Source organism: Ipomoea nil, unplaced genomic scaffold (assembly GCF_001879475.1).
Source record: "Ipomoea nil cultivar Tokyo-kokei standard unplaced genomic scaffold, Asagao_1.1 scaffold1125, whole genome shotgun sequence".
In the NCBI taxonomy this organism is placed as follows: Eukaryota; Viridiplantae; Streptophyta; class Magnoliopsida; order Solanales; family Convolvulaceae; genus Ipomoea; species Ipomoea nil.
In genome coordinates this window covers 1,481,920-1,497,666 of record NW_017617553.1, presented here as the reverse complement: position 1 = coordinate 1,497,666, position 15,747 = coordinate 1,481,920, and the positions used below count along the sequence as shown (strand labels likewise).

At 38.8% G+C, this 15,747-nt stretch overlaps 2 protein-coding genes across 2 annotated transcripts; both read right to left on the bottom strand.

The window, feature by feature from the left end:
• Positions 1-223: 223 nt before the first annotated feature.
• On the bottom strand, positions 224-1,343 carry LOC109183367 (F-box protein SKIP31-like). The gene is made up of 3 exons (XM_019333447.1): positions 1,162-1,343; positions 722-881; positions 224-643 (listed from the first exon to the last, which is right to left on the bottom strand). Exons 1-3 carry the CDS (start codon positions 1,238-1,240, stop codon positions 421-423), a joined length of 462 nt encoding a protein of 153 aa, XP_019188992.1. The 5' UTR covers positions 1,241-1,343; the 3' UTR covers positions 224-420.
• LOC109183366 lies at positions 263-11,124 on the bottom strand. Its single transcript, XM_019333446.1, has 4 exons — positions 10,971-11,124; positions 10,571-10,730; positions 10,255-10,483; positions 263-424 (listed from the first exon to the last, which is right to left on the bottom strand). Exons 1-3 carry the CDS (start codon positions 11,047-11,049, stop codon positions 10,258-10,260), a joined length of 465 nt encoding a protein of 154 aa, XP_019188991.1. The 5' UTR covers positions 11,050-11,124; the 3' UTR covers positions 263-424; positions 10,255-10,257.
• Between the last annotated feature and the right edge of the window lie 4,623 nt (positions 11,125-15,747).

Sequence of the window (15,747 nt, the reverse complement as noted above, 5' to 3'; positions counted from 1 at the left end):
GAATTTTCCAGAATAGATAATTTGAGGAAGTAAATTTGAAAGATATAAAGTGATGTGTCGTTTGTAGGGTATTTAGTGAGATCAGAGTGAAGAGATAATATTTGAAATGGTGCAAGAGGAGGAGGAGATGGTGGTGTCTTTTGGCGTCAGCGGTGGGGCATGGCTGTAGTATTGGTGGTAGCTTTGGATCATTTGATCTACTAATACTCGATGAGAATAGTGATAATTGCAAAGAATTTTATTATTGATCAATCGTATTTACAAAGTACAAGAAAATATGGATTCATAGAAATACATGATGAATTAGTCCTAGCTAGGGCATGACTCGTAAAAGTAAATTTACGATAATACACTGAAACGAAAAGGAATTCTAAAGCTAGCTGATAGATATAGAGTTCCAATAATAACCAGAGTGTGAATTTACATGAGGTGATTTCTTTTTGCTTGCATGGTGGCAGATTCAAGGTCCCCAATGAAGAAAAGGATCTTATCCAATATACCCAAACCTGCCTCTTTTTCTTCCTCCACACTTTTAGCGGTGTTGTTTCTGCTGCTTTCACCCCTCTTCCTGCCCAAATGTCGCTGAATCTCTCCTCCATGGATAAGGTAATAATCATCTCCTTCCCTTATAATCTTCAACCCCCTGATTGCATCCAATCTCAATAATTATGCAAAAAACAAAAGGAATTAGCTTCAAAGAATCATCGAATGAACGACTTACAATCCAACTCGATCGCACCGATCCTGCACTGCATATGCGTCCTTCCATGATCTGGAACCAGTTGGGGCGTAGAATGCCGCATGATCTAAACCCCACCTCTCTTTGAACAGATCGCACCATAAACTCTCTTCTGATCCTAACGCTTTCCATCTCCTGCAAACTTCACCCAATCAAAATCGCACTTTTGTTAGCTCTTTTCTGATTCTGATCTGCACTCGAGTTAGTAGAAGATTATCGACAAATCCCACTTAATTTGTCTGTTCCTGAATTAATAGAGATCCCATCTTAGGAAAAGCTAAAGTCAGCAACAATTCGATTGATTTCCGGAATGTGATTGATCCCAAAAACAAGAAATTTGGACAAATCTGGAACTGGAAATTCATAAAATTAAACAATTAAAAAAAAAAAAAAACCCATTCAAACAATAATTTAAAATTCACCTAATTGAGCAGCTGCGAGATTGTGATGATCCAGTAAACGCAAAATTTTCAGACACAGCTCCGATGGTAGTCTTTCCATCTTATCTAGAAAGGAGAGAGAGAGAGTTCAGTCTGTAATTGAGCAGCTGCTAGATCGTCTCCACCTTTCATTTTTAATGGACAGGATCTTCCTTAATAAGTTAATAACGTAACCAAAGAGCGGCATAGGTAACCGTCACTACTAGTTGTATCATAGATCGGTCAATAGAGCAATATGTACTTAATTAATCTCAATCCAAATTATATTCCTGATTTATATCCATTTTTTCTATTAATTTTTTTTAATATATTATGATAAGCAGAAATCGATTCAAAAAATCATCTGAGTAGGGACGAAGTTTATATGACGTTAGCAATGTCAATGACAAAATATTAAACAACCATAATAAGGTTAAAATACAAAATATATTATAAATTACAATAGAATGTGTTTGATAGATTACATAATAGTTAGGGTCGGAGGAGTCAAAAATATACTTTTTTTTTTTTTTTTTTTTTGGAAACAAAACGATCCAATTTCATTAAAGACTTAACAAATTCGAAATACAAGCCGGCGGGATATCAATCCACACCCTTGTGTCAGCCGTAGAATCGATTGCCTGAGCTAATTCGTGAGCCACACAATTCGCTGATCTTTTGACATGGGAACATTGACGGTCCCGATGTCCTTAGCAATCGACATACATTGCTTTACAAGTAAACCAACATAAGAATAATCAGAAGTACAAGAATTAAATGCATTGCAAAAATTAAGACAGTCAGATTCAAGGATAATGTTCCTGTGACTTTGTGTTTTCAACCATGACAGAGCTTCTCTAGCTGCTAATGTCTCGGCCACATACGGATCCTTCTCTCCAGCAAGCCTGCCACTTCGTGCTGCAAGAAACCGGCCTTCATGATCTCGAACCACAGCACCATAGCAAGCACCATCCCCAGATAGGGCAGCGTCGACATTGCACTTGACCGTGTTCCTTGGCGGAGGAGTCCAAATGGTAGGTTGCCGGGTCTGTGTAGTTCTATTGTTCGGGTGATCATATGTCGCTTTCCATGTTGCCTGCATCCTATCCTTAAGCATACGTGATGTACTTACAGATGGAATCTTATTATGCCAAACAACGTCGTTGTGTGCCAACCATATTGTCCAGAACACAGCTGCTAGTGTCACTGCTTCCTCAATCGTCGAATGTCCAAGCTTATTATTCATAACATTAAAAATGTTTCGTCCATGCAGAATGTCTATGGATCCCCAGATTTCCTGCGCAAAGACACAATCACCGAATAGGTGTTCAATCGTCTCCGAAACATAACCACATATAGGACAACCCCCACCAATCCAGACATGCTTAGCTCGGAGATTATCACGTACAGGCAGAATATTTCGAGCGTAACGCCACAAAAAATCCTTTACCTTGGGAGGTATTAACAACGGCCATAGAGCAGTCCAAGCCTGGAACTCATTCCCAACAACATGTCGGGTCACCGCTTCCCTAATCAATTTATAACCATGCTTAACAGTGTATTTACCCCGAATGTCCCCTACCCAACGCCAGTAGTCATAATATTGTGTATTTACTGGAGTTGCTAGAATTCTTACCACATCGGCAGGAAGGAAAAGATCCTGGATAATTTCTTCATCCCACCGACCCTGAGCATCGAGTAAACCATGCACTCTAGCCTCTCTTAGATTTTCCACACATGGAGTAATTAGAGACACATTTGAAGACCCTGCAAGCCAATTCCAACCCCAAATTTTTGTGTCACGCCCATCACCAACCCGACGTGCCACACCCATTTTTAGAACCTGTTGTCCGGCAAGAATGCTACGCCATATAAAGTTGGGATTCCCTCCTAGTTGAGCATCCATAAAGTCCGTCTTCGGGAAATATTTTGCCTTTAGTACACGAGTCACTAACGAGTCCGGATGCACCAAGATTCGCCACCCTTGCTTGGCTAACAGGGAAATGTTAAAATCATGTAATTTCTTGAATCCTAGGCCACCCTTCATTTTTGGCTCACGCATCCTGCCCCAGCTCAGCCAATGTATTCCTCTTTTCCTTGTTTCCCCACCACCCCACCAGTAACGATTAAACATCTTCTCTAACGTGTCACAAACACGCAAAGGCAATAGAAATACCGACATGGTAAAAATTGGAAGGGACTGAGCAATAATCTTGATCAGAACTTCTTTACCTGCACTCGAAATCAGCTTATTCTGCCATGACCCAATCCTTGCACGAATCTTCTCCTCAATGTATCGGAAGACAACAATTTTATTTCTCCCCAAAGCTGACGGGAGCCCCAAATAGCGGCCTAAATCCATCGCTTCGTGCACCCCGATAAGATTAGACACTAATGCCCGAGTGTGCACTGCCGTGTTGCAACTGTAAACCGCACTGGATTTGTCAAATTAATAAGCTGACCAGACGCCATGCTATAGGTATCAAGACACTCTTTGATTTTTAGTGCCTCTTGTTCGTTTGCCTTGGATATCTCTGCTTTTAGATCCGGCCCTTCTGCCCAGTCACCGTTTTGATTTTTGACACTCAACAGCAAGTTATGTCGACGGCGAGCAGTAGTCGATCGGTGAAAATATTTCGTGTTAGAATCCCCTTGCTTTAACCAGAGCTGCTTGGACCGTTGTTTCCAGAAAATTTCCTCGGCTTTCAAAAGGCCCTCCAGTTCATACTCTGCCGCCAAGAATCATTCTATGGCCTGGGGATCACGGTCATCTTTTAGCTGACTCAGGATCTGTCCAAGAACTTTAATGCGGGCACCAAAACGCCGGTGATACTCCCCACCCCATTTCCAGAGCCTTTCAACGCAGACTGCCAGCCGTTCTTGAAAGTTCATATCCCTGGAAATACGCCAAGCTTCATCCACCACCTTGGCACACCCTTCCTCGAGAAGCCACGCATTCTCGAAACAGAAGGCTCGGATTGCTGCTCGTTCGGGGCCCTTATGAAGATCCACCAGAATGACACAATGATCAGATGAATGAGTATAGATATTTTTTACCATTACCTCGTCATGTAACTCCAACCAATCCACTGTTGCCACGGCCCTGTCCAATCTCTCTTCCACCCACTCCTCTGTCCCTCGGCCTTTTTTCCTAGGTAAACCTGCCTCCAGACATTCCCAGATCAACAAGTTCACAATCGCCTAATGTATCATTGAAGCCTTCAATAAGAGCCGACGGGTGAGAATGGATACCCCTCTTCTCCGAAAGACAAGTAATGTCATTGAAATCGCCCGCGACATCCCAAGGTAAAGCTGATTTGGCCTTGAGCTGCCGAAGGAGATCCCATGTTACATGTCGTTGCGATCTGTCCGATTCTCCATAAAATCCTGTTTAACGCCATGCTGGTTGCCCAGGTAGTGTTACCTCTATGTCTATGTGATTATTGTTGGAATAGCTCAACAAAGAAGCCTGATTCATATCTCTCCAGAAGAACGCAAGCCCCCCCCCCCCCCCCCGAGGCCTACCCGTTCCACAAAAATCTTACTGTCAAAACCCAACTTTATTCGTACCGTCTCCATCTGAACCTCAGTCGCCTTTGTCTCCATTAAGAAGACAAATTCGGGTCACTGGTTGGACACAATGCCCAAGAGTTCGCGAACTGTCCGGGTGCCACCCATACCCCGGCAGTTCCAACTAAGAAGATTCATTGGCTCCGGCGAGCCTGGTCTGCCAGACTCACCAATCCTTGTTGTTTTAGACCTTCCGCCATCATCACATCATCGCCAGTCGCGACCTCTGCTGATCCACGCTCTTCACGGCGTCGTTTCAAGTCACCCTGGAGCCCTTCAGAGTCCTCTATCGCCATAAGCGTAGCCGGTGGAGGGCCAACCGCAGGAGTATTCATCTTCGTCTTAGAATTCAGTAATGGAGACAAAAGCCACTTTGCCCCAACTGGTTTCACCTGCTGTCTCGGACCTGCTCGCATCCAAGCACCAAAAGGGAATGCTTCAGGCAATATCCCCTCTTCATAAACCGTTTTGCAGAATTTGTCCGAATGGCCCATAACCCCACAGCAGTAACAAAATGTGTCCAAACGTTCATACTTAAAAGTGATCCATTGTGATGAGCCATCACGTCTCATCAGTTTCATCCGCCTCCTGAGCGGTGCCAACACGGACATTGGCACCCTAATTCTGTAATAACTCTTCCAAGTGCCCCCGAAATTATATGGATCAGCCGCGATGAAGGTTCCAACGTGATCGCCTATTTTAGCTATGAAATCCTGGGATGCATACATCGCTGGTAGCCCGTGAATTTGAACCCAGAACATGACTGAATTCAACTCCACCTCCTCCGGCTGAATCCCTATCGGCACCTGCTCGCAGATCAACAAATTGTTGTCGAAGGACCAAGGCCCATCATCGATCACTCTTTGCAGATCCTTTGGGTGAGGGAACTGAAATAGAAACAGGTCATCTGCCAATGGTACCGCGTACATACCCATCATAGGGCACCACATCGATGCCAGCGTATGTTGCATGTGATCAAAACGGATTTGGCGATCGATTAGAAATCGGCCAACCAGATTGTTCTGGATCGCGTAAAAAATATACTTGAGTGGGCGAAAATGTAAAAATGTTTATGACAAAACATGAAACATAATCAATTAAATAAAATAATTTGAATAACACTATATTTATAAATACTTTTTAATTTTAATTTCTTTTAGTTAGATCAAGTTTAAGTATTTCTAAATTAATTCGAATACAATGAAGTATAATATAAACTTGTATACTACTTTAATCAAATGATTCATAAAAATAGACAAAAAGAATATTTAATTTATCTTGTGAGAGAATGAAAGAGATAACATAAACGAGAAAAGATTGTGATAATGGACATATGTGAAACTAACTAAGGTACTTAAACTATTAACAACTTAAACATAAATATAGATTTTATATATTTAATGCTCTCTCTCTCTCTCTCTCTCTATATATATATATATATATATATATATATATATATATATATAATATAGGGGTGGGTGGGTGGGTGGGGGAGGGGGTAAATGCCCCACCGCCCCCTCCCCCCCACCCAGAGTGGCTCCGTCTATGATGATAAGAGTTGTATTACACAATTTTTTGGACAAAAAGTATCCTTAGTGTAATAACTTTTAGAGTAAATACCAGCGGACATCCTCTGACTTTGGTGGCATCGCCACTTTTAGTCCTCAACTTTTAAATCAACCACTCCTAGTCCTCTTCCTTTTGATTTCTAACCATCTACGATCCTTCCATTAGATTAAGCCATTTGATCCCGTTATATCAAGGATAAAATTGTCATTTCACAATTGTTGAGATTATTAATTTGTTTTTGGACTTCATTCTCATCAGCATCTCGAAGAAACCCATTCCCAACCACCATAATATGATCCAACCCTCCAAATAGAATGTTTTCAGATTTCGTCCATCACTGTCTCCTCTATGGATTTTAGTTTGGAAAGGACCTATGAATTTCTCAAGGTCTGAGCATGGCGGAGGAACACAACTACAAACTGCCCGAAGGCGGCCACAGCCTGTGCGCCAACAATTCCATGTTCTATGGATTTTAGTTTTGGAAAAGACCTATGGATTCCATGTTCGCCGCATCGTCGTGTCTGCACCGGTAGAGAATTTCAAGGGAAGAATGATTGCGGCGGAGGTGCAGTAACAGCCGCAGCCCGCAGGCAACGAACCAGTGCCCGGATTGCCGGAAAAAAAGGTTGGGTTGACTGGATTTTGGTGCTGGTGCGGGGTCACCTTCTGTGGGGTCCACCAATACCCCGAGATTCATGGATATTCATTCGATTTTAAGGCCGGGCAAAGAAGCTATTGCCAAGGCCAACCCTCTAGTCAAGGTGGAGAAGCTGGAGAAGATATCATCTGGGTCGTCGGTAAGTCGATTCTGACGGCCGCTTCCTGCAAGAAAATGGGTTGATGATGATAATATTTGATAATTGTCTAAGGAGTCGGAGGAGGATGTTGGCATTCTACACACTTGTTTTGAATGATTTCGTCGAGTTTTCTTGGACTAAATCCATTGATAAGGATTGCAAGCGCAAGCAGGAAGAAGAAGAAGATAGCAAGGCGCGATATAGCGACTCTAAAAAAAAAGGTTGAAAAACAGATTATTTAAGTGATTAGATGTGAAATGGTACTAGGACTATGTGGTCCAATGGTACCCGGGTTGAACTTTCATTTGGAAGACTATGAGTTCGAGCCTCAGTGGAGGCGTTATTAGCTCTTTGTGTTTCAGTAGGTTGAGAAAGTATATGAACAGATACTACATTGTAGCTTGAGACAATCAATTTTAACGAAACCAAAAGTAAAAGGACTAGGAGTGGTTAATTTAGGACTAAAAGTGGCGGTGAGGCAATCAATTTTAACGAAACCAAAAGTAAAAGGACTAGGAGTGGTTAATTTAGGACTAAAAGTGGCGGTGCTACCAATGTCAGAGGATGTCCGTTGATATTTACTCTAACTTTTGGCGGTGCTACCAATGTCAGAGGATGTCCGTTGATATTTACTCTAACTTTTATTATCTTTTTTCATTATTATTACCATGCACATGCATACACAATATCATTTCTTATATTCTTCAATGGTAATAATGTATGTAGTATATATTGAAGTAATATAAGAAATAAGTTTGGTTTCATTTAAATTTTAATTAAATGTTACCATAATTATATTTATAATTTATCATATCTAAAATTCTTACTCTTTTTTTTTTTTTTTTCAAAGATAGAGGGCGACACCCCGGGAACCCTGCTGTTGGTTAACCTTAAAGGGGCCATTGACTTTAGGGATAAGGGTCACGAGTGTGTCATTAACTTCCTGAGGAATTTCCCCGGTTGTAAGATAATCCAGAACCAACTCGGTAACAAAATCTTGAACATTATGCCATTGCTTTTGATAAAATCGGTAAACTAGGCTTGTCTACTTTGCAAAAAGTAACAACAGCATTTCGAACTTTGGCGTGGGGAGTAGCAGCATAGACAACATATGAATGCATTCAAATTGGGGAATCAATAACAAATGAAAGTTTGAAGAGATTTTGTCGAGCGGTAATCGAGGTCTTTGGACAACACTATCTAATAAGTTCCCGTGATGCTAATGATGTTGCAAGGTTGCTTGAAATTAGTGAAAGGTGTGGCTTTTCAGGGACGCTTGGGAGTTTAGATTGCATGCATGTACTTGGAAAAACTGTCCAACAGTTTGGGCCGGACAATATGCTGGGCATAGTTGAGAACTAACTATTATTCTTGAGGCCGTAGCTGATTATGATTTGTGGATTTGGCATGCACATTTTGGTTTACCAGGTTCGAATAATGATATTAATGTGTTGGAAACATCTCATTTGTTTGCAAACATTGCAAATGGTACGACACCTTCTACTCATTATGTTATTCAACGGAAAGAGTACAATACATGATATTATTTAGCTGATGCTATATGGTCAACCCTGGTACAAACTATTCATCAGTCTCGGGGACCAAAGAAAAAGTTATTTGCGATGATGCAAGAAGCATGTAGAAAAGACTTAGAATATGCATTTGGAGTCCTCCGATTTGCAATAGTCAAGGGACCGGTACGTTTTTGGGATAAACATGTATTACATAATATAATGTCATCATGCATCAAAATGTACAATATGATCATTGGGGATGAACGTGATGGAAAAACATATATACAAAGTTGGAGAGAAACACCAGCTCCTAAGGTTGATATAGATAGAGATGAGAGTATTATCTTTCAAGAGTTTAATTTCTTGCTCGGCATAGCAAATCAAAGATATAGAAGCGCATTATGCGCTTCGCGATGCATTTGATTGAGCATATGTGGGAACGATATGATAATTATGAAAATTAAATGTATTGAATGTTTATGATTTATTATTGTCGAATAAAATAATATTTGCATTATAATTATATTTTATATTGAAATGTTTAAAGATAATACAAAGTCTTAATTTATGAGAAAACAAATTACTTTAGTGAAGAAATAAAATTTGGTGTAATGGGTCGAAGATAGAAAAAAATTTGGTGTACTAATATGCTGAAATATTCCTTTTGGTTTAAAATTTGGTATAGAGGGTTGGAGATGGTCTAAGACTTTCTCCAGCGAAAGCGCCAAACGCCAAAATGGTGGGCAGTTTGGCGCTGATCTTTCTCCAGCGAAGGCGCCAAACGCCAAAATGGTGGGCAGTTTGGTGCTGATCCTTCTCCAGCGAAGTCACCAAACGCCAAAATGGTGGGCAGTTTGGCACTGATCCTTCTCCAGCGAAGGCGCCAAACTGTTCGCAATTTTGGCGTTTGTCTACAGTGCAACGCCATATTTGTCATTTGTCTTTTTTTTTTTTTTTTTTTTTTTAATATTAATTCCTTTTGTATCATTATTTATTTTTATGGATTTATATATTTTATTAAATACATAAACATAAAATTTGAATAATTAAAAATAAATTATACCATTTGAAAGATCTCATCAAGTCGATTACAACAAGACTAAAATTATATATAAATTAATTTAAAACTAAAGTACATAAAACATAATTTTCATAAAATTAAACTAAATACATCTGAAATTAAACAAATAAAAGACATAGACATGGACATCCGAAATTAAACAAATAAATTAAACTTCATAATTTTCATGAAGCTACTCTATTTCAAGAATTTCTTACTCGACATAGACAAATAAAAGACAAAGAAGCGCATTATATACTTTGTAATGCATTGATTGAGCATATGTGAGAACAATACAATAATTTTGAAAAATAAAAGTAATAGTTGTTATATTTATATTATTGTGGAATAAAATAATATTTGCATTACAATTAAATTTTATATTAAAAAATTAAAGTAAATAATTAAAATTTTAATTTATGAGAAAACAAATTATTTTAGTGTAGAAATAGAATTTGGTGTAATGGGTTGAAAATGAATAAAATTTGAGGTAAGAATATGCGAATATTTCTTTTAATGTAAAATTTAGTACAGAATTTGGTGTTTTGTGTCGCAAATGACATAATAATAACGTAACCAGAGTGTGAATTTACATGAGGTGATTTGGGTTTGCTTGCATGATGGCGGATTCAAGGTCCCCAATGAAGAAAAGGATCTTATCCACTATGCCCAAACATGCCTCTTTTTCTTCCTCCACACTTTTACCGGTGTTGTTGCTGCTGCTTTCATCCGGCCTCTTCCTGCCCAAATGTCGCTGAATCTCTCCTCCACGGATAATGTAATAATCATCTACTTCCCTTAAAATCTTCAACCCCCTGATTGCATCCAATCAACACACAATCTCAATATATGCAAAAAACAAAAGGAATTAGCTTCATGGAATCATCGAATGAATGACTTACAATCCAATTCGATCGCACCGATCCTGCACTGCGTATGCGTCCTTCCATGATTTGGAACCAGTTGGGGAGAAGAATGCCGCATGATCTAAACCCCACCTCTCTTTGAACAGATCGCACCATAAATTGTCTTCTGATCCTAACGCTTTCCATCTCCTGCAAACTTCACCCAATCAAAACCGCACATTTGTTAGCTCTTTTCTGCTTCTGCAATCGAGTTATTAGTATATTATCGACAAATCCCACTTGATTTGTCTGTTCCTGAATTAATAGAGATCCCATCTTAGGAAAAGCTAAAGTCACCAACAATTCCGTTGATCCCAAAAACAAGAAATTTGGATAAATCTGGAATTAAATAATAATAAAAAAAAAAACCCCATTCAAGCAATAATTTAAAATTCACCTAATTCAGCAGCTGCGAGATTGTGATGATCCAGTAAACGCAAAATTTTCAGACACAGCTCCGATGGTAGTGTTTCCATCTTATCTTATCTAGACTAGAAAGGAGAGAGAGTTAAGTCCGTAATTGAGCAGCTGCTAGATCGTCTCCACCTTCCATTTTTAACGTAACCAAAAAGCGGCATAGGTAACCGTCTCTACTCACTAGTTATTTTCTACTTCATTTCTTACTCTCAACTTAGGTGTCATATTCTTATTTATCTATAAAAATTAGTGAGTCACAATTTTTATTATTGAGTAATTTTACATGTACTTCCAATTTGCTCTCATTTTATACTCTTTATGATTTGACATGCTTTGATTGCTCAATTTAGTAGTGAGCTATGATGTTTATCCATTTTTTTTTCTTTTTCCAATCAAATTTGAACACAAGTGAGAGTAAAAGTTGGGAATGAGGTTTTGGGAGTACTATCAAGTTTTTTGTTTTCCCTAGTATATCGTAGATCGGTCAATAGAGCTATAGGTACTTAATAATTATCTAAAAACATAATAAATCTCAATTTAAGTTATATCCGTGATTTATATCTATTTTTCTATTAATTATTTTTATACATAATGCTATAAGTGTTGTTCTATACAATTTTTTGGATAAAAATATCATTACCTTTATAATTTCTGTTATTTTTTTTTCATTATTATTATCATACACATGCATACACAATATCCTTACTTTAATAATATTAACCGTACAATGATTATTACTCAAAATGATTAACTTTACATTTAATATAATATAAATTTTACAACTATAAATTAAAATAAGTATATATTATTATTTTAAAAAATATTTTAACATAATTAAAATTTTAACATTGAGTATTAATATTGGGCATATATTTTTGCGCGTCGCTATATAAAATACTAGTAATTATATATAGGCCAATCTTTTTTTTTTTCTCTAATTTTTTTTTATATATAATTTAAACTTATAAAATTGTAAGTTTCTAGAACTCTAATTTCTATTTTCTATTCCAGCTACTTTTTATAATTATAATTTAATAATGTTTTTTCAATAAATTTGGTAATGAATAATGGACGGGAATTATAAATATAATAATAAATTTTCTATTCCAGCTACTTTTAATAATTATAATAAATTTTCTTTTTCTTGTTCTTTCACTATAGAAAATTAGAATTGTGTAATTCGTTGATCTTAATTCATCAATAAATTATGTTATATATTTTTTTATAACATTAAAATAAAAAAATGTGATGCATTATAATTTATAAATTTAAATTTTTACTTTTTTAATTTAAATATTTAATAAATAAAGTGGGCTAGATCGAACCAAAAAAAAAAAAAAAAAAAAAAAAAACTAGGCCGCGTAGCCCACACTATAAATTGGGTTGTCCCAACCTAGCCCCTTTGCAATGGAGGGTCAGGCCAGGCCGCCAGGGCGATCCAATGATTCTTATGAAGTTTTTTTTTTTTTTTATTTTTTATTTTTATTTTCAGAATTATTGAGATTGGTTGGTGGGTGTGGAATGGAATGGTGGCTAACTGGTTACACTAGTTGAGATTAGAGAATTGACTAAAAAATGCAACAATAGGCTTCTTTAGTTACAACTAAAGATGCCTAAAGTAAAAAGAAAACGCGGGGAGATGCATATTTTAAAAATTTTACACGTCCTTACTTTTTTTTTGAAAAACCAATGTGGTTATATTTATAAGTAACTCAAAATTGAGTCAGGTGGGATATCATCCCAGTACATAGTCATAACGTGATTAAAAGCCTCAGCTGCTAACATATGCGCTAAATAATTTTGCGATCTAGGAACAAAAATAACTGAGCAATACGTAAACATAGCCATAGTAGTCCTACAGTCATCAAGGACATAACTAAGGTAAGATCTAGGTTGGATTGCCGAAGTGGCCAAATATGCCTGAAGTGTCTGGCAATCTGTGAATAACTCAACTGACAGTTCGCCACGTGCCTTGAGCCATGATAATGCTTCCTTGCACGCAAGCGCCTCGGCCATAAGCGATGAGAGACAGTTTTGTAAGGGTGAGGCATAGGCTGAGACGTATCCGCCATACGCATCGAATAACACCGCTCCAACCGTGGCGGTCTTCAAGAGAGGCGGAAATCCGGCGTTGACGAAACATCGCATCCGCGGCATTGCTTCCATTCCAGCAGCGGCAATGGGAGACAATGGCGGCGTTGGTTGTGTCTCGGCAGTAGGGGCAGCCTGCTGTTCTGCCGACAGCGGCAGCAGGTCGGCAGAGGTGAGACCAGCCGGCTATGAGGGGGCAGCCGAGTGCACCTGCTGCCACGCATGCACGAACGCCAAGGCAGTTGCGATAATCTTCTTCGGTCTTGGCAGACATGCATTCCAAACGGCATCGTTCTGGGCTCTCCAAATGTTGTATAATATTCCAGCTGCAAACAATATCCCATTAGCATCTAGAACATTTAGGATTACTCTAAACCATTCCTGGAAAATATTCGTTACAAAATGGGGGAGTGGAAGGTTAGATTGATCCCAAATGGACCTAGCATAGTCGTCACACAACACTAAGGCATGCATTGTGTTCTCATCCATAACTCCACACATGGCACATATTGGGCTAATATCCACCCTCTTTATAAGCAAATTGGTGGTAGTAGAGAGAATATCACATATAGCTCTCCATAGAAAGGTCTTCCATTTAGGGGGATTTTCAAATTCCATAGGGTTCGCCACTTATCAAAACCAGTATTATTCTCATAAGTACCCACCATTAGCCTGCACCCATTTTTTTTTTTACTGAATAGCATCCATTTGGTTCCCCACACCAATACCATATATCCTCATATCCTGGCGAGACCGGAATCTTTAAAATTCTTGGTATATCATTTGGGTGAAAAATGTCTGATAAAATGTGGGGATCCCATGTACCAGTATTTTGATCAATTAATCCCACAACTTTTGCACCAGTTAGCTGAGGTGGCATATCCGTTTGGACCATTGGGTCCAGCTCATCCTGAAGCCACGGATGTTCCCATATTAAGGTAGACTTTCCGTCCCCAATACGACGTCTCGCTCCGCTTGTTATTAATGCTTTGGCAGCCATAATACTACGCCAGCAATAACTAGGATTATTTCCAATATCTGCTTCATAAAATGAACTTTTAGGATAGTACCTGGCTTTGTATACTCGAGAGACAAGTGAGTCAGCATTGGTCAACAACCTCCATGCCTGTTTACCCAACATTGCCAAATTAAATGCTTTCAGATCCTTAAAACCCAAGCCTCCATACTGCTTAGGGATACACAACTTATCCCATGCCTTCCAGTGAATACCAGGGTCAGTCCCTGAGCCCCACCAGTAGCGATTCATTGTCCGTTCAATAGCTGTACACATAAATATATGCAACAAAAAGACACTCATTGAAAAGGTAGGCATAGCTTGAGCCACACTTTTCAATAAGATTTCCTTTCCCGCCTGTGAGAGAAATTTCTTACTCCACGACCCAATCCTCTGTCGGATTTTGTCTTCAATATATGCAAAGGACGCCTTCTTATTTCTCCCCACAAACGGTGGAAATCCCAGATATTGGACAAAATTAGGGGCCTGGTCTACCCCTAAAATATGTGTCACCACATCCCTACATTCCTGACTTGTATTCTTACTGTAACAGATACTAGACTTGTGGTAATTCACCATTTGTCCAGACAAATTCTCATAAACTGCCAAACAATTCTTCACCTGAGTAGCCTCATGTGGGTTTGCCTTGAAAACAACAGGCTATCATCAGCAAAAAATAAATGAGATATTGGGGGTGCGCCACACGCGACTCTGCAGCCATGTATCAAACCATCATTTTGTGCCTATTGTAACAAAACAGATAGCCCCTCTGCACATATAATAAACAGATATGGAGACAATGGATCACTTTGCCTGAATCCCCGGGTAGGCATAATCGGTTCACTGGGGGAACCATTTGCCAAAAACCTGTACGACACAGTCACACATAACATAATAAGCTCTATCCACCTCTCATCAAATCCCAAGGCCTTTAACATTCCTTGTAAAAATGGCCACTCCATACGGTCATAGGCCTTTGCCATGTCCAACTTGAGAGCCCCCCAACCTACCACCCCACACTGCTTTCTACTCAAATAATGACCAACTTCTGCTGCTATCAAGATATTATCTGTAACACCCCCCCAAACAAGACCTATATAAAAGCCTTAACACATGCAGATTAAACGACAAAACTAGCACAGCGGAAGATAAAACGAAACTGGATAAAAGAAATCCAACGGGGTGTCACGCCACGTTTACCAAACACGGTAAACGCTACGGCAAACAATCTGCAAGTGTATACATCTATCCCAAAACATCAGTCTAACTACATTGGCGCACAGGCCACAAAAGCAAGGGTAAAGGTGCTAAGCTACCAGGCTCTAGACATCGCGCTCGTCTAAACATCACCTGAAAGATACAAAGATAAACATTGGGACGACGCCCGGTCAGCGAATAATGCTGGTAACCCACAAATACCGTTAAGTATCATAAATAGATAGATATAAGTCATAAAAACCATTTTCGAAACGGAATACACACACACACACACACACACACACACACACGCACACACACACACACACACATATATATATATATATATATATATATATATATATATATATATATATATATATATATATATATATAAAAGTCAAAACCAAGATCAACAGTCAACACAAGACTCATCACTCACAAGGATAACACG

Excerpts from the sequence above, each read along its gene's own strand:
- LOC109183367 (XM_019333447.1), bottom strand. The coding sequence starts at position 1,240 with ATGGAAAGACTACCATCGGAGCTGTGTCTGAAAATTTTGCGTTTACTG. Across the intron at positions 882-1,161 it reads TCTCGCAGCTGCTCAATTAG|TTTGCAGGAGATGGAAAGCG; the intron begins GTGAATTTTAAA and ends GATTGGGTGAAG. Across the intron at positions 644-721 it reads CGGTGCGATCGAGTTGGATT|GGGGTTGAAGATTATAAGGG; the intron begins GTAAGTCGTTCA and ends GGATGCAATCAG.
- LOC109183366 (XM_019333446.1), bottom strand. The coding sequence starts at position 11,049 with ATGGAAACACTACCATCGGAGCTGTGTCTGAAAATTTTGCGTTTACTG. Across the intron at positions 10,731-10,970 it reads TCTCGCAGCTGCTGAATTAG|TTTGCAGGAGATGGAAAGCG; the intron begins GTGAATTTTAAA and ends GATTGGGTGAAG. Across the intron at positions 10,484-10,570 it reads CGGTGCGATCGAATTGGATT|GGGGTTGAAGATTTTAAGGG; the intron begins GTAAGTCATTCA and ends GGATGCAATCAG.